The sequence below is a fragment of the Pelobates fuscus genome, chromosome 11 (assembly GCF_036172605.1).
Source record: "Pelobates fuscus isolate aPelFus1 chromosome 11, aPelFus1.pri, whole genome shotgun sequence".
In the NCBI taxonomy this organism is placed as follows: Eukaryota; Metazoa; Chordata; class Amphibia; order Anura; family Pelobatidae; genus Pelobates; species Pelobates fuscus.
This window is the reverse complement of record NC_086327.1, coordinates 124,532,063-124,550,771: the sequence shown is the minus strand read 5'-3', so window position 1 is coordinate 124,550,771 and position 18,709 is coordinate 124,532,063. Positions and strand designations below refer to the sequence as shown.

Genomic DNA, 18,709 nt, shown 5'->3' with positions numbered 1-18,709 from the left:
TAACAGATAAACGTTTTCACAACGGTTACAATATGTAGAAAAACAAAATATTCAAAAGAAAATTAGGGTTAGGAGTAATTTAGCCTAACTCAATTATTCTAACCCTAGAAATAGCACAAATAGTGGAGGGCAGATAACAGGAAAGGTCCGAGGACTCCAAGTACCAATACCACAACAGCTCACGTATTGTAGTGGTCATGCTGCCCATTGTAAGGAGTCCAACTATCTTAGAACAGTTTAACTTCCTACCTGGGGTCCTCCACTACCATCTCCAGAGAGTCTGATGTTCCTATATAGAAACTTTTAATGGCACTTAAGGAGATGGCACTGGAGGTAAGGAACAGCACCCAGTGGATCCCAGGCAAGAAGGCAAACTAACCAACTCTGCAGTTCTACTGGTCCACAAAACACTAGCTCCACTTTGCTTTAGTTTAGACTCACACCTGCACTAGATTCTGAGTTTTCATCGGTACACTGCCAGTTCCGGATCATACCCGCACTGTAACCCTCTACAGTTTAATCATGCATTTGTTTCATGCAAAGATCAGAGGAACGGACCAGAATATGGACAAAACACACATAGAGGAAGTGAACCAGAAAGCCAGGTCTGATTGATTGAAAGGATTTAGTCTGGGCAAATGTGTGACTTCTCGAACATGCTTCTGACCATAACTGCAGCAACTAAACTTCTAAATCATTTAATCTAAGTAAAGAATATTAAACAAAAAAATACACAAGACAATACATTCCCACCCTCTCAATACAGCGCCTCTTCCCAGGGAACAAATCCTTGCCATGCACAGACTTGGCTTCCTGGAACTTTGAAAAAGAGAACAGAAATCTGATACCAACCGTGAACCGCAGGCTCTGTCGTTGCACTTGCGTCTACACACGGGAAGAGGAGGAGGAAGGGAAGTAAACGGGAGGAACAGCATGCAAAAAAAGGGAAAAATGGGAAAAAATAAAGGGAACAGATAATACACGAGCAATAATGAATCTCACACAGCATTGAAAGTCAGTAAGACAAGGGAGTACGTGACAGTCATACACAAGAGACACCTCACTTACCTCCAGTCCTCAAAGGGGCAGAACCTTCTAGGACTAAAGGAACTATGGGCAGTGGGGCTTAATGTCATCTGGAAGTGGCTTTTCTAGAAGGGTTCTTTTTTCAAACATGAGAGTGTATTCACATAGGCATAAAACCAATCGTAATACAATATCTTGGGGGGATTTGGCTAGAGCTATAAAAGCGGGAATATTCTCTCTTAATCAAATGCACAGTGGAATATACATTCTTATTTTTTTTTTTTTTTTTTAATGCATGCATATTCACATTAGAGTTCTCAAAGTATGCACGGCACTCACAATCTACAAGAAAAATTGATACTTAACAGAAACAGTCCGAAATTCATTCCAGCTTTATATAAAATGTGCACTTTGTGCGCATCCGGCAATAGCAACGTTTGGAAAAATTAAGACTCAATGACCTTTTTTGAAGATATCCCCATTAAATAAATACACACATATAGATATGTACACACGGCAATTCTAAAGCCAAAGTAAAATGAAAAAAAAAAAAAAAAATGAAAAAAAGAACCTTGACGGGAATCAAATAGAATGATTGAATCCAAAGCTAGACAAAAATAGACTAAACTTCTCCCCACGTGGCAGCACTAATGACAGTGACTACATATCTAGCTGCCCACGAGTGTATGGCCTTGGGAGGAGGCACACACTATAATTTGCTGCATATCCATAGACCAGACACTCCGAATTGCCACTCACATTTGACATTCCCTTTAATTAAACGTATCTAGTCAAGGAGAGGTAAAATAACATGAGGTTAGGGAGCCAAGTTCTAAACCTCCTGACCTTTAATAAGCTGGCAAGCATCTGGTTAACCAGTATCTGGAGGCAATGGACACTATCATAATTCACTTTACAGGTTATCCACTTGCATAACTTCAACGGAGATGTTTTAGTGAATTGTAGGCTGGAGAAGAATGCGGAGAATGTAGAGGAAGGAGAGCGAAAATGTTACTGTACAAATGGAATGCAAAAATGTAAATATTGAAAACGTAATGAATTGTTTGAACAAAAAAACTTCGGACTACAATGGAAGACTATGGAGTGAGAGGAAACAAATCTGAACGTAGGGATGATAAATATTTTTAAGGTAATAGATCTTTTCTTTTTGGGATGGGGTGAATAGTTATATATAACTGGAGAATTGTTTTTTTATAAAATATATATATAATTTTCAGCCCTTTGAATAAGCTTTTTAATTTTTTTTTTTATAATATGGTCCGTGGAGCATTTTTTACAACAGATATCCTGAAATATGTTTGAGTGCTGGTCGTTTAAACATAGCGCCCCTCTGTCTATACTACACGGACACTCCATTAGATCACTTTTGAGCTTTTTGAGTTATTGGAAAACACCTTGTCGGCATATTTTTTATTGTAGTAACACTATAGCATTCCGAAAGCGATAGTGCCCAAGTCACGACTGAGCCCTGCTGCTGAGTTCACTTACCTTTTCTCCACCGGGAGTTCCACTCGGCATCTTTGGCTGAGATCATTGAGATGGATGATGTCAGCCTCAAATGTTTTCCTATAGGAAAACATTGGAAGGTGAGTGCGCATGCACAGCAAAATGCTGTGTTTCACCAATCAGATGGTTTCTCTCAGATCATCTGATTGAAATGGTGAATTTTTACTCCATTATGTAAGTGGAAGTGCCTCAAGTGGCTGGTTAACCGTGTGACGAAAACAGAAATGGCAATGTTTTCTTTTTGCAGGGTTAAAACAAGTGTGTGGGTGGACATGGCACCCAGATCACTTCATTGAGATCCTTTAGCGAATCAAGCACACGATATTGGTTGGCGCCTTGCTATGTTACCATTACATTGTGCTGCTTTATTTTATGTGATTGTGCCACTTATGTATAAATCCACCAGTGAAAACTTCTGACCCAAATCATTGGTCAATCTCCATTCTGATCATCACTAAAACTTATTTGGTTATTCTCTAAGCTTGGAAACGCAGACTTTAATCGAAAATGACTTGGTGGGTGAAATAGCTGCATTTTTGTAAATTTTCCACTACTTTTGATTTAGTGCATAAGGTCTATTATGACTGGTTGCTTGACCCAGAACCTATACAGAGAATAAGAACACACGGCCATTTGTCTGCACCTAGGGATAACTACCTTAACATAGCAATCCATATAGCATCTAAATATAGCACCACGAAAAGGTTATGGAATGTAGGACAAGAAATGTGAACTTGGGGTTGGAGTCACTAAACGTAGGGCTATATATAATGGTATAACATAGGAAAATTCCATTTTTACATTTTTGTCACTATATAAGAACAAATATATATTTTAGATTTCCAGAGAAAAGGCTGCACTTGTGGGACATAAATTCAACACCACAAATCTATTAGTAGTAAGTATATCTACATTTCAGGGATCAAAATATAGGTGCTTCGTGTCCACCAATAAATTTTCTTTGTTCTGAATTTATCATACCAATAAATATCCAGCTTTACGGCGAGGTCACGAGTGCAGACTTTTCTCCCGAGATGTATTGTTTATCGCCTTTGGCAATGCTGCACCAGAACGTTTGAATTTATTTATTTGTTGAACAGCGAGAGCCAATGCTCAATTTAATCTAACAGTGTAGAGGGATCGGTTTCGGGTTTCACAAAATGCCAACAAACACTATCCCCTGCCAGTTCATGTGGAACGTCAACACCCATAATGCTTTTCCAGTTCTTGGACTGGCAAAGAATTACAGAAATTCTATTTCTTGCTCTTCAAGAAACTTTATTGCTGCTACATTGTTTGCGGTCCTCATAAATCCATCACAAATACGCTACCATCGCCCTTTTCTTGACTCCGGTAGAGCGGTTACGTGTGATTATCACTTACTAGGACTAATTCACTAACCTCTAAATTCTAGTAACCTGAATTCTGAATGGCACAATTAAGGACACAATAGCCAAGCTGTGACTATGATGAAGATGTAGAATATTTTCTGATTGCCATTTGGATTTTAATTCATTACAGTTTGTAATCTACAGCAGTGGTTCCCAAACCAGTCCTCATGGCCCACCAACAGTCCAGGATTTACGTATTTCCCTTTTTCCAATGGAGATACTAACAAAACCTGGACTGTTGGTGGGTCTTGGTTTGGGAAACGCTGATCTAGAGAATAACCTTGGGTGTGGAGACAAGAACAAAAAGCAAAGAAACAATTGAGTAGAACATATAAAATGAATGGTGAGTTGCATGCAAAGGAAAGGTAAAACAAACCATTCCAGGTAGAAAGTCGAATAAAATGTAAGGTCTATAAAAGTTACTTTACCAACCAATATGAGAAGGCATGATACATATATATGACGTGTTTTGGTGTATTCCAAGTGTGTTGGGGGTAAGATGAGGCTGGTGTGGGTGTGATGGTAAACAAGCTTGGGCAGAGAATGGCAGAAGTCAGAAGTTAGAGAAAATAAAACAATATCTGGGAAGAGAGTCTGTAAAATCAAGGAAATCATGCGTTATATGCCAGGGAACAATGTATCTATAGCGTTGACGTAGCTCTATCTACTCTGGCTCTGCCTATGTGGGTCATATCTGGCCTCCTGTTCAGAGAAATAATATTCTCATCATGGCATTGCAGTTTAGTATAGAGCGCTGGATTGTTCTATTATGGGGCTGGGGAATGCACTCAGATAAGTACTTGGTTTATAAGTTACCAGGATATGAATCATAAAAGTAGACAGTTATAATATAGGATTTGCAAAATCCAATAAACAGTGAAAAGGAACTGTACTTAAATTGTCTCTGAAAATGGAAAAATACTAGCAATTATAAGTAATTGACACTTGTAAAACTTACAGAAGCTTCTTCACATACATTGAAAAATAAGAAATGAAATCCAGTTTCTGCATCTGTCCATGGAGTAAATGTGCTTAAACTGGTTCAATTAAAAAGGGCGAATACAAACAAGGCACAAAAACATTTACACGTGCATTTGTGAATGTTATGACGTGTTCTTTGACGACAGAAAGTATTAGTAACTTAACTCAAGGACTTTATTCACTAAACATCGAACTGAAATCTGAATTTATAGAATTTTCCCAAATCCACATTTTTTTTTTTTTTTTTGCATTAAGGTGCATTACAATTTACTGTTTAATGAATAAATTCCGATACTTTCCATTTGAAATGGTAATTTCACCAAAAACGTACTCTGTGTTTTTTGCCTTTACATGACGGCAATCTACACATTTTATTTATAGTGTTTTTAGAACATACAAAGATAATAATGAACGATACTTATGCAAAAAAAATAAAAAGCACACAGTGGCACTTTAAAGGTAATATTAGGGCATGCACGGTACTGGCAAAAGTTTTAATTATATTGTAAGAAGAAAGTTTGCCCCACATATATATTTTTATTAAAAACATTTTTTAGAATAAGGTTCTTGCATTCTCATACTGAATTCACTGTTGGGGTTATTAACTAAAAAGTGAACAAAGTGATTTTTACAAAATTAGGTCAAAATAAACCAATGGGAAAAATCTCAAATGCTGCTATGATTTCAGGCCATTTCACTTGGTCTAAAATTGTAAATTTGAATTCCCAATGAGTCAGACTTCAGTAAATAACACTGTATGCCTTGTCATATTGACGGACATCCTTCAATGGTCTGTATGCGTTATGCGAGAGCTTGGGTTTGCTTGATCCCACGGCACTGTCCAGGAAGATGACTCAAAGTATTTGCACAAGTATCTTTAATAGCTAAAAATTGGTTAGATATCTTGTGGTCTAAGGCTTTGTCAATATGTATTGTCCATTTTAAGCAAGGCATGCAAATGAAGTGTTATCCTTAAAGAATGCCAGAAGGGATCACAATCTTGTTCACCGACAGATAACTTGGTAGCTCATATAAGTGACATCACAGGCAGCTTTCGGCATCCTCTAGGCATTGCACTTCATTTGCATACCATGCATAAAGTAAATGAGTCCCTGAGAGAGGAATCAGAAGTTCGGTAAGATTGTCTTGATTCTCAATCTCCACATTTCTAGAAATTCTGATAACACACAGTAAAGCTATATAAAAAAAGAATTAATAAAATCCCACAGGACCCTATATAGGTTTTCTGAAGGCTTGGGCAAAAATTTGTTTAAAGCGGTTCATCCGAAAACTAAATTATTTTAAATTTACAACCAAAAGAATTGATCCGTCCCGGTTTTACTTGTGGCGTCTTATTTATTGTGGACTAAAAGGAGTTTGGTTTGGACAAACCACGCCAAACAAAATGTTGCACAAGTCTAGTTACCAGTTTGAACCCCCTACATTCTAACTATAGGAATGGTGAATGGGGCCAAACTTGACTTTGTATCCTCATAACATTGGGGCCCCTGATTATTCCATGGGCCATAGGTGCTCACATTAGATGGCTTCAATCAATAAATCCTTTCAAAAGAGTCTAGTCAGTAGGGTTGCTGTCTGCATATATTTTCAGCTGGTGGAGTTAGAATCTATGTACAGATGAAATAATTTAAAGGACCAAAGATGTAATGTATGAAGATCTGAATACAGATCTGATGGACCACATTGGGAGTTCTAGTTGGATTAAGGTGCTCTCAGGCCGGGATCTGACATAAGGTAAAAGTTACATAAAACCAAGTAGTTGATAAAAACAAATAGCAGCATCTATGCTTCAACGCAGTTCTGTCAGTACTATACCTATTATGAATTGTGTTTGGGTAGTATGGGAAAGTGGATAAGGAGTTTGGATAATCTGGAGTATTTCTAAAAAGATAAAATCTGATTTTGACACTCCTATACTCCCGTTGGGAGCAGTTGCTACCCTCTTTGTACCAGAGCAGTTGAAGTTAAAGTAATCTCTCCACCCTCCACCCAGTTTGTACATTGAATATTCCAAGCCGGGAGATGACGGACACACATGTAATGAGGGTACCATACCTGGGATGATGAGGGGTTTGGTGGTTGTGGTAGTGGTGGTGGTTGTTGTGGGTGGTGGGAGGGTGGTGGGGGAATCTGAATGAGAAAAAAAAAACAAGGAAAACAAAAAACAAAAACAAAATTAAAACAAAAACAACAACAGCAAAACACATCACAAAGAAAGCACAATATCAATGGTAAATTGGCAAGCTATTAATTGAAAATAATCAGGGTAGATACGGAAAGTCATTGGGTGCCAGTGAGCAGTGGTGAAACCATGTTGTTAATTAGATTTACTTTTATTTCACTATGCCTTCCCCTACATGTACCTTATAGAAGGGGAACGGAACAGCTGGTGGTGTACCAGTGGCATCGCTCTCTTCCCTGCTGCCTTTAAGTACTAGAGCAGATATAGCTCATTTCTACGGTGAGCACCCAATGGCAGTAGGGAACCACACCATAATACACAAAGCATTGCTTTCCTGTTCCCGTCTTAAGGCCACCATGAAAGAGAAGGACAACAAGACTTACAGCTTTGAACACTTACCAATTTGGTGGCCTGGTTTCAACTGCTTCACTTTTTTTATTTTTTATTTATTGTTACACCATTGATATTTTTAAATATATAAAGGTAAGTCAAAAGTCAGGAATACCCCCCAAATACCAATCAAATGCTTGACATAGGAGCAAGATAACAAGTTCTAGGTACACCCAGTTATCTATTACATCATGGTACAATTAATCGAATATTCAGCATATTAAAAGGTAAGTAGTGATTCTTGACTTATTGACCCAATTTATAATACTTCAAAAAAAAATTCAGCATGACACCTTAGGATATTTCCAGTATGAAAACAGCAAAATATTAGTGGACATTCGCTAAAATGAAGATGCAAAATTCAGCTGAATATTAAAATCAGAAAACAGCAAAGATACCAAGACCCTCTCTGGCAAACCACCGGGGAGAGTAATCATGTAGGGGGTATCAGCAGGATGTGAGCGCAAGTTGTGAATGAACATCAGCGATCAATGTGATATAAGACATTTATAATTTAAATTACACAAAGTATGTACTGCGAAACCCACAGACTATCGATGGAAAATCATTGGGACATAATTCAATTACTGTGAAATTAACAGCATGGATCTGTGACAAGAGAAGAGAATAATTCATAAAAAATTACCCGAATATCTACAGGAAATCAACACCAGATACATTAATCAAGATACTCGTGCAAAATTAACCAGGTGTCAATATAAATTCAGCAATTTATTGACGAGAACTTAAAAATACTTAAATGGGGGGAGGGGGGGGGGGGAAGGTAGTACTCCAATATATTCTAAAACGTAAAAAAATAGGAATGAGCAATTTGGAAATTATAGGCAATTATTATTTTTTTTAAAGTAAAAAATATTACAGAGATTTCTGTTGACCCACATTTTGCGACGGAACTCAATGTATAAATTAATGTTTACCATTTACAGAAGAGTATGTAATTTTCAATAAACAAAGATATGTCATATATATATATATATATATATATATGGAAATGTCAATCGTAAATTAAATTATAAAAGAGCATTGTCAGAATATCAATATGAAATCTAATGGATAAAAAAAAAAAAGCAAAATCAGCAAACTACTGCACTGAATTTAGCAAAATAATAAGTCACGGTGCCCTTTTTCACCCTTTTCATTCCGGTGGAGCTGCTGCGGAGATGGCCATTAAATGTCGGTGTTAGAATTAGGGTAGCAGCTATATTGGATGGAGGGCTGGAGGAGAGATGGACGCTTCCAAATGCCCTAGAATCCAGACCCCTGTTACACATATCCATGGGAGAAAATGACCAAGGTGTTCAAACTAATTCGCACATTATAAAGGGAGGCACGACTAATGTCAACGGATCTATATCGATTATCATTCAAAGAAAATGGATGCGAGGCCTGCAGGATAACAATTACTATAATACGGGCAGTGGAAAGGCAGCAGGCTATTAACTATTAACCACAGCGATATGGCTATATTATTAGGATGTAAAGGGGAGCATCAGTTGGATGGCTGTGACCCCAAATAAAAATGAACTGGGGGTTTAACAAACAAAAAAAAAAAAAAAAAAAGCTTAATTTAAAATAAAATACAAGCCAACTATATTGATGATGATGATAAATGGCAAATCAAATGGATATGCCTAGGAAATCAACAGTATATCAGCAAGGAAATATTTGCAATAATTTGTGTATATACAGTTTATTATTGCTTGTTTCTACGTGGTTTCTTATGTAACTAATGAATGCTACGTTTTCACAACATTGCTTTTTTGCTTATGTAAAAACCTAGTTACATTGCTCTAAAAGGATAAAATCCCCTGCACTCACGCTTAGTAGATCCTCATTAGCCGGGTGCCAAAGCCTGGACTCCAAAGATACAATAATGCCAAAGAATAGCTGCTCACCGGTCTTTAAAAATTCAAATACTTTATTCAAATCAAATTAAAATCAGCGACCAACGTTTCAGTCCCTGCTCGGGACTTTCATCAGGGTCAAAAATGATAGGACAACACATAATATATGCAAGAAATGACAATATAAAGCTATAATAATAATTAAGAATAGCTCACCCAGGTGCATTGTGTCAAAGGCGAATACCGCCGTGTATACTTCCGGGTATGCGCACGCAGAGACTTCTAAGCTCCACCCCCAAGCGTGCGCATGATGGGGTGATATTAGCCGGCTATGCAGCCATAAACGTCAAGGCTGCAAGGAGGGGTGCGGCATATCAATCGCGGCTAAACGTTGTCTATGCTTCCAGGTATGCGCGAGCACATATCCCGAAGCTCCGCCCACAAATATGCACGTAGTACGTGCCATAATAGATGCCGGCTAAAAAATGGTTGCTAGGCAACCATACAAGCTCAATGTCCGTGAAAAAAATTATATAAAGACAGCCATGCAAGAAGAGTATCGAAAAAGAACATGCTTATCATATAAAATAGATAATAGTGAATGTAGTGACATATTACCAATACAGGTTTAATAAAGGAATGTCATGTAATATGACTTAAAGTGCCAAAATGTAGAAGAATAGCAATCTGATATGCAAGTGCTATATTTAAAGTGCTATATTTAAAGTGCTATATTTAAAGTGCTATATTTGGCGTGCAAATGAATAAAGTGCAGTGCCATGCAGTGATGTGAACACAATCAACAACGTGATATATCATAGCTATTAATGTGAAATACATTTTAACCCTATATAGGGTAATCACACATATCAATAAGATAAGATGAAATAAAACATAAGTACAAGCTAGCTGAGCTAAATAAACGAATACTAAGGGATGGTCTCATTTAGACCCTTGGGTGCTACTGTGTCTAGCTGGTATATCCAAAACGCTTCCTGCTGAAGCAGCATTCTACCTCTATTGCCACCCCTCTTAGGGAGGGGAATGTGGTCTATACCCACAAATTCAATTGCACGCCATCACTTTAAATATAGCACTTACATATCAGATTGCTATTCTTCTACATTTTGGCACTTTAAGTCATATTACATGACATTCCTTTATTAAACCTTTATTGGTAATATGTCACTACATTCACTATTATCTATTTTATATGATAAGCATGTTCTTAAGTACCCATCACGTGTTCTTTTTTGATACTCTTCTTGCATGGCTGTCTTTATATAATTTTTTTCACGGACATTGAGCTTGTATGGTTGCCTAGCAACCATTTTTAAGCCGTGCATATTTGTGGGCGGAGCTTCGGGATATGTGCTCGCGCATACCCGGAAGCATAGACGGCTTTTAGCCGCGATTGATATGCCGCACCCCTCCTTGCAGCCTTGACGTTTATGGCTGCATAGCCGGTTAATATCACCCTATCACGCGCACGTTTGGGGGTGGAGCTTAGAAGTCTCTGAGTGCGCATACCCGGAAGTATACACGGCGGTATTCGCCATTGATACAATGCACCTGGGTGAGCTATTCTTAATTATTATTATAGCTATATATTGTCATTTCTGCATGTATTATGTGTTGTCCTATCATTTTTGACCCTGATGAAAGTCCCGAGCGGGGACTGAAACGTTGGTCGCTGATTTTAATTTGATTTGAATAAAGTATTTGAATTTTTAAAGACCGGTGAGCAGCTATTCTTTGGCATTATTGTATATATATCTATCTATCTATCTATCTATATATATATATATATATATATATATATCTCAAGTCCCTTCCTCCTACACATAAAGATAAACAATCAGCTTGATAGATTATAGTGAGTGAGGTGTGTGTGTGTGTCTCTCTCTCTATGTAGGTTATCAACTATCTAAAAATCTAATCTATACTACTAGAGTTAAATAGCAGGTGATTATCTACATTTTAACTCTTGCAATGTTGGGATAGAAACACTACAAGAAACAAGTCTTTGTTGCACTTGCCCAGGTGTCAATTAGACAGTCGAGATGTTCTTCTGCCGCACTCATTTTGAACAAGAATTCAAATTGGTAATGTGCATATCTGTGCTTCTTTATAAAAAGTATTCTGTTGGGTAAGCATGGCACATGAAAACATTCTAAACGTACCCAGCTAAAATTCAGAAATACTACACGACGTGAATGGAGTACCAAATTATAGGCTATTTTTTCTTTCCTGAGATGATATCTGTTGGAAAATAGAGGACTAACCAGCTTATATTTTATTAATAAATTGTGCTGGATATATTTATGTAATGCCAAGTAACTCACACGTGACTCAGAACCAAAAGGGAACCAAGGTTGTCCATACATCTGATGCATGACATTGACTGAGTAAGCAAGGTCATTATCTGTAGACACCACTGAAACTGTCATTTCACAATGGAAAAATTACACAAAAGGTGGAATACCAAAATAGGTAGACATTCTACCAAGCAGTGTACTCAATGAATAATAACGATAATCTATAACAACGTAAATAAAAAGATATCCATGTATTATGGCTGTCTGAAATAACAAAAACAGAAAAACAGGATACAGCTTAAAGAGAAAAGTGAAATCCCACCATGGACGGAGAGAAGTAAGGTAACGGATTTAGATTGTACCAAGCGATCCTTTCATCTTGTAACGAAGAACGAGATCAGGAGGTGATGTTATTCTACCATCGTTTCACCAAAAGCAAGGACCAGGATTGGTTGTATAGTAAAGGCAAATAAAAAGCAGAATATATTGAATTGCTAGCCGACAAACACGTACAGCTCTGGTATCAAAACAAAGGGAATATCACAGATAGCCGAATAGCCTTAAAAAAATGACAGCAGATCAACCGATCAGTGCAATGCGTATATAATCCTAGATAGGGGCTATCATACAAGAAAATACTGTATTTTCTGCACTATGTTAGGGAGCAGGCTCGGTGCAAGATCAAAAAACCCAGAAAGAAATATCTTCACTGCCAAAAGACAGAAACACCTTTGATCAATTGGGATAAATACACATTGTACTGTTAAACATCAGTTTGACAAAACTAAGGAACTTCATTTGAAAACTAAAATACTAAGCCGGAAATTGGGTCACAAAGACTACCACAGGTACCAGGAAGACAAGTATAAAAAAGCCGTGCATTGGGAAAAAATTAAAATGAAGTAAAGAGATGTATGGCAGCCGTTGTGGAATGTTTATTTACAAATTACCGTAGATGTGGATCACAATGCCTGGAGAATCTGATCCCAGCAAAACGGTTTATGAAGTAGAAAAAAGGAAGTTCTCTAGAGGGTGACTTGATATCAAACACAGTGTCACTTGCTTGAACCCGGGGCAAGCTAACATGAGGATCTCTGATTACCTGTGTCCTGTTGTTTGTATGAAATTAATAAAATTGAATTGAAAGTTCCACGAAACAAATAAACAAGGGAAGAGAGCCTCACAGCATTTGAATGTCACCTGTAACGTCTGTTCAAAGAATAAAAATATATATATATTGTTCCAGATTTCCTGTGGGTAGCAGAGATCTATAAAAAATACGTTATGTTAAATGGTGCTCAGAAATGCTACAATATTTAAGGTCTAGTTGTTCATGGAAATGTATTAATTGGGGAAGAAAGACCACAAGAAGCATTTTAATGCCACTGTGCATTAGCAGTACAATGCTTGCATCCTCACCGTGACAGGGACAGAGGTGGAAGCATTAGCACAGATTTAAATTGTGTTTGGATTATTATACCGGTTTTGTAATCACTAATAATTATTTGTATTAGTTACATCAGGATCATCAAAAATGATGATCAGGACAAAAACCAAACACCTAGCAGGGGAATCTGATTTCTAAAAGACGTTTAGATTTTTCAATAGCTTACAACGCAGAAAGACGACTCACCATTGTAAATCCAAAAACAGACAGACCAAATAAAAATACAAACAGGTTTGAGATTTATTTCCCACAACCAAAAACCAATAATTACACACAAGAAGAAAAGAAGTTGACACTAAAGACATTTTTGATAAAGGCAATGTTAACGCTCAGCAATTATGCACATACCTCTCAAAAACTGTAGCTAAAAAGCACCTCAAAAGCATAATGTCCAGGCAGTCACAACCACAGGTGGATCACATTTCTTTTGCAACGTGTGGTATAGAATGGCAATTTTCGAGTTTGCACATAGTCTATACACGTGGCCACCAGTCTGGTGACATGAAAGGACCGCAAAAGTACAATGTAACCACTGAAAATAAGGTTCTGTCGGAATTTTAAGTAATTTTTTTCCCAATGCAACAACTTGACTGACATAGTGTATCGTTGGCCAAAGGAAAACCAAAGCCTCTGAGATTCCCTGATCTAAAAGATAAAATGACAGCGCCCAAAAGGCATTAACGTTCTCTGAATCGTGTGCTCAAACGCACAATCAGGGGGGTTCTTGCCCTGCTGTCTTGATCACATAACTACTATGCACGTATTTAGTCTTCAGTGGTATTTAGTCTTCAGTGGGAGCATCAAGAATAGTACATTTTCTAATAATCCTTGCCGTTCACGTCATGCTTCCCAAAGTGATACAAATAAACAATAAGGTGTTAAGTTTGGGAGTGCTTTTATGTTATTGCTGCCACCTGTTAATGAATCGCTATCCCCCAGGCCTAGATGAAAAGGGATGCAGAGAAAGATTCAGGCTTTGAACTTGTAAAGATGGTGAGGTGGGAGCAGTGTGCGTGTATTCAGAGTGCGATACGCGATGTCAGTCTCCAATCAGAGACGCATCTGGAAGTTGCTTTATCTCTCCCAGAGCTGGCCTGTCTGTAATTAATACATCAAACCCTTAATTACACACAGCACCTTTATGAGTGCTCAGGGAATATGGATGCAGAACCACACCACTGTCAAGATGACAAAGACAAATAGAAGACAAAGTGACAACTTAATGTGACATCAAACCTTACTACGGTGTCATCATATACATACAATTTCAAGTGCAGTGTAAAAACGTCCACATGGATGAGAGGTAAAAGAAAGACAAAAGACAGGTTGGAAAAAAAGTTATAATGCCGGGTTAACAATGCCAAGGGCTGGAATCTACTTTCTCTGATTGACAAAAATGGAAGATATTTTTATTGATGATATTAAATCATTTCAGAGACATGCATGGCTGATTAGGAAAAATTGTATTTGTTTGCATTGTATGGCTGTGAACAGACATGGTACAAATTGGCAAATTCAGGTAAGTCTCCAGGTTCAATATCTTGACTGCCTATGAGACGATCAAAATAAATAACCCAATACAGCAAAACAATTACTTTTTCAGTCATCGTTTTGTCGATTTCTCAGATATGTATATAATACACGCAGATACACATTAGTGTACTTTTCATTCTGCCACCCACCACTTGTTTTCTTTGTTCTGGGATATCTTCATTTGAAAAATACCTATACAGGACGCACATCTACCTACACAGCATCACTCATAACTGTTCCTCCCCAGTAACACATGCCAAGATTATTATATCAAGTCTGCATGGCTAAAGGTATGTTTTTGTTTTTACAGGATTTAAGAACATTGCGTCAGGGATAAACTTTCAGTCACAAAACAAATGATGAGGCTGGCCATTTTGGACTGGCCTTCTGTTAATTTTAATGCCTAGGTTCTATGCAGGGTCAGTTAGGTTCCTCCTCCGAGATAAGAAATCCATATCTGCATGAGCTTAATTTTTTATACGGCTCATCATATTAAGGTGAGACAGGAAATGGCATTACCTTTTGCCACAAAGGTACAAGCATCAGTTTGTGTATAATGTCAGTGTACGTCGTAGCATGAAGACTTTCCCACATGGGAATCAAGAGGCAACTGCAGAACCATGAAAATATCCCAGGTCATTATTCCATAGAACAAAATTTATGGTTGCCATTACACAGTCCAAAAAGTATTTTTCTCATCAGATTTGCTGAAACCAAGGGTCCTCCGTTCGACCAACCGGTAGATGAAGAGACTTATTACTCCAGAGTCCAATGGTGGTAGTTTTCCAATAGATCTGACATTTGGCCATATTTGGTGACCTTGTTTTCATACAGGTGTTTGACCACAGAAATCCCTTTCCATGAAGATTCCATTGAACCGTCCTTCTAATGATACCATGCTTTCTTGGTGGAACCTGCAGATTTTTTTCCCTGCAAACTTGTGTGGCCATAACACTCCGCAGCTGAGCTTTTGAGCCAAATTGGACTATTCCATATGATGCACTAACATCATTGTAGGTGACCAGAAGAGCATCTATGGTGTTGAAAAGGTGGAATCTTATGACTGCACGCCACTGACTCTCAATGAACTCTGCAGTAGGGACCAATCTACAGCCAACATTTATGTGCGTGCTTCATGTAACACACACACACACACAGCACCAACAAGTGTGGCTGAAAAGGAAGATCTTATTTATTTAAAGAAGAATCTACTACATACTTTTAGCCACGTAGAGTATAGAGTACATTAAATACCTTTACGTTATCCATATATTGTGTGAGTGGCAGCCCGATTATACATAAACAGTAGGAAAAATTGTGCGTTAAGTCAAGCATCATATGAAAAGACTTTTTTTAATATGCCGTTTTAACATTTCTAAGTATTGCGTGTTTAGTTTATTTAGCTTAACATGACCTGGACGGAGCCAAAGATCACATTCTACACAAAGTTATACAAGAAGTGTTCGGATTTGGTCTGTGGCACCTGCCAGGAGAAATCAGAAATGCTCAATCTTACAAATTTTCTCCAATTTATAAAAACAAAACAAAAACAAAAAAAAACACAAAATGCACAATTATTATTTACTATTGCAAAATGACAAATCATTGTGTTTTTTCAGGTTAAAAATGTAGGATAAATAGGGCAGAATTCCCTCTTGAAAGGAAATCTTCAGAAATATATATAATAAAAACCCACAATGCTACAAAAAAGTTACAAACTGTAACAAAGGGGGATACACAATCTAAAGTGGATTCCCAAACTAGAAATTCTAACGACGTGCTAAAAAAATGCCTAAAGAGATAAAGGTGCAGCAAAGGGCAATCAACAGCACAAACTTGTTTTTCTAGTGAACAGTTTTTGCACTCTTCAAATTTAGCACAGCACAACAAAAGCCGAGCCATTCTTTGTCGTAGACTGTGGCACTGGTTTTTAACCCCTGGGAAGGAACCCACACGAGCGTCCTTATGCTATTTCTGTGGGTCCCTGATGAGTGGAAAAGGCGCATCGTATTGTCTGAGCCCCAGGCAACTGCCCAAAAACAAACTGTTAGTGCAGCAGCAGCACATTCCTAACACAGCCGAGTCCCCGATGACACTGGGAAGAGTTTAAGGAATGTGAATTTGCAGAATTAATGTTGTTTTACAGATATATTACAATATGGTTGAGTAATGGGTCCCTGAGATCATTTTCCAACTCAATAATGGGTTCCCAAGCTAATGCCACATACATAATAACTTGGGTCTCTTTCTACAATAAAAATTATGAAAAGTGCACCTTAAAATGGCTGTCACCTCAAACTTACCTTCCTCCTATTGTGTCCTTTTTCAAAACCTGTACTTCTTTTCCCTAACCCATTTCTCTTTAAAACATACCACAAAGTAGGGACTATTTTGTCTTTTTCTGAGATTTTTCCTACATGTTGCAACCATGGCAAAATGGTGGAGCATAAGGCAAGCTTTGCCCATTGTTAGCTTGATAAAGGATGTGGACCTTGGCAAAATGGTGGAGCATAAGGCAAGCTTCGCCCATTGTTAGCTTGATAAAGGATGTGGACCTTGCCTTAAGCTACAACCTTCTGTCACAAATGTCATTCGTGGAAAAATACATAAGACAAAAGAGTTTATTTTAAAGAGAGCTAGATCGGTAATGAAGAAAAATAACATTTTGGAAAGAGAAGAGGAAACAATAGGAGAAAGTCAAGTTTGGTGTGGCAGAACCATTTCAACCACTGCAGCTCGATGTAATGACGGACTTGGGTTTGACTTTGAGGAGTTACAGGAAAGCTGTTCTTAGAGCTTTACTCCACTTTACTTATTGTTCGTAATTTACTCCATGCACAAAGCGATTAACATACATACCATGAGGCACCTGTTTTTGTGAAGTTTGACGCCAAAATACATGTAACTGGCCCCATGCAAACAACAACAAAAATTATTTCAGAGTTTATTTGGGGGGTGAGGAAGGGAAAGTAAACTGCCGAAAAACATTGCATCAAAATCAGCCCTAGGCTGGTGGTATTATCCTCTGACCACCAGCACAGTATTTTGTCGCATGAGTAAATGGGACTGTTAACACGAGTAAAAGATGCTTGCGTTTAGGGAGCCTGAAGGTCACGGCAAGAAAATAAAATTGAAAATGAACTGATTATAATATACATGACTGGCAGCAGAACATGAAGGTTGGACTGGATGAGAGAGAAGATGGAGTTATGCGAATATCAAGATGCTTGGGGGGTGGTGGCGAAGGGAGTAGGAAGTCAGATTACGTAGGCCAAGGTTGGCTAATAAGTTAACACTCCAGCTGCTACACTAAAGCTTCTGTGACCTTAACGCATCCTGTAGCCAGCATTGCCTTTTTTGAAGGTCATAGTCTATTAACAACAGCTGGAAAGTCGATACATCAGTCTCACATGATAAAGTCGTAGCTACAATGTAGACGACATGTTAAGGAGTCAAATGAACAAGTCATAAAAGTGAATACTAAAATGTTAAAATTCATAGGGAAAGCTATACAAGTTATTAGGAATCAAGTTGTTAGAGGATAGGATTCAAAAGCAAGATAGAAAAAATATATACAATGAAAATATTGACCCTCCCCCTTTTCCTTTTACGTAACCACATATCAACCTGACACTCACCGTGCACAAAAAGTGTGTAATCAGCTGTTGTACTGCCCACGGCATTGGAAGCCTCACATCGATAGGTGCCGTTGTCAGTCTTGTTAAGGGTGCTGAAGACGAGAGATCCACCAAATATGATAACGTGTTCAGGAATTTCCTCATCCAATCGTTGCCACAAAACCTTCTCCGGTCTGAAATCAGAATAATCCATAAGAGAAAACTCTCATTGGCATATTTGATAGAAATTAATATAATTTGAATGTTTAACCCCTTAAGGACACATGACGTGTGTGACATGTCATGATTCCCTTTTATTCCAGAAGTTTGGTCCTTAAGGGGTTAAACATCTTTGCAACGTCTTTCTATTTTAAACAAAATGTTCAAGCTAGTTAATGAGAATGTGCTTTA

At 37.8% G+C, this 18,709-nt stretch overlaps 1 protein-coding gene across 4 annotated transcripts in view; it reads right to left on the bottom strand.

Annotated features, from left to right (window-relative positions):
* CADM1 (cell adhesion molecule 1) overlaps window positions 1-18,709 on the bottom strand; it is a 230,744-nt gene that overhangs the window by 29,662 nt on the left and 182,373 nt on the right. For 2 of the 4 annotated variants that reach the window (XM_063436372.1, XM_063436374.1), the window contains 3 exons: window positions 18,320-18,492; window positions 7,002-7,076; window positions 853-885 (listed from right to left, as the gene is read on the bottom strand). In XM_063436372.1, the coding sequence (XP_063292442.1) occupies window positions 853-885; window positions 7,002-7,076; window positions 18,320-18,492 (281 nt within the window). The remainder of the gene's footprint in view (window positions 1-852; window positions 886-7,001; window positions 7,077-18,319; window positions 18,493-18,709) is intronic. The other 2 variants (XM_063436373.1, XM_063436375.1) reach the window with 2 other exon arrangements.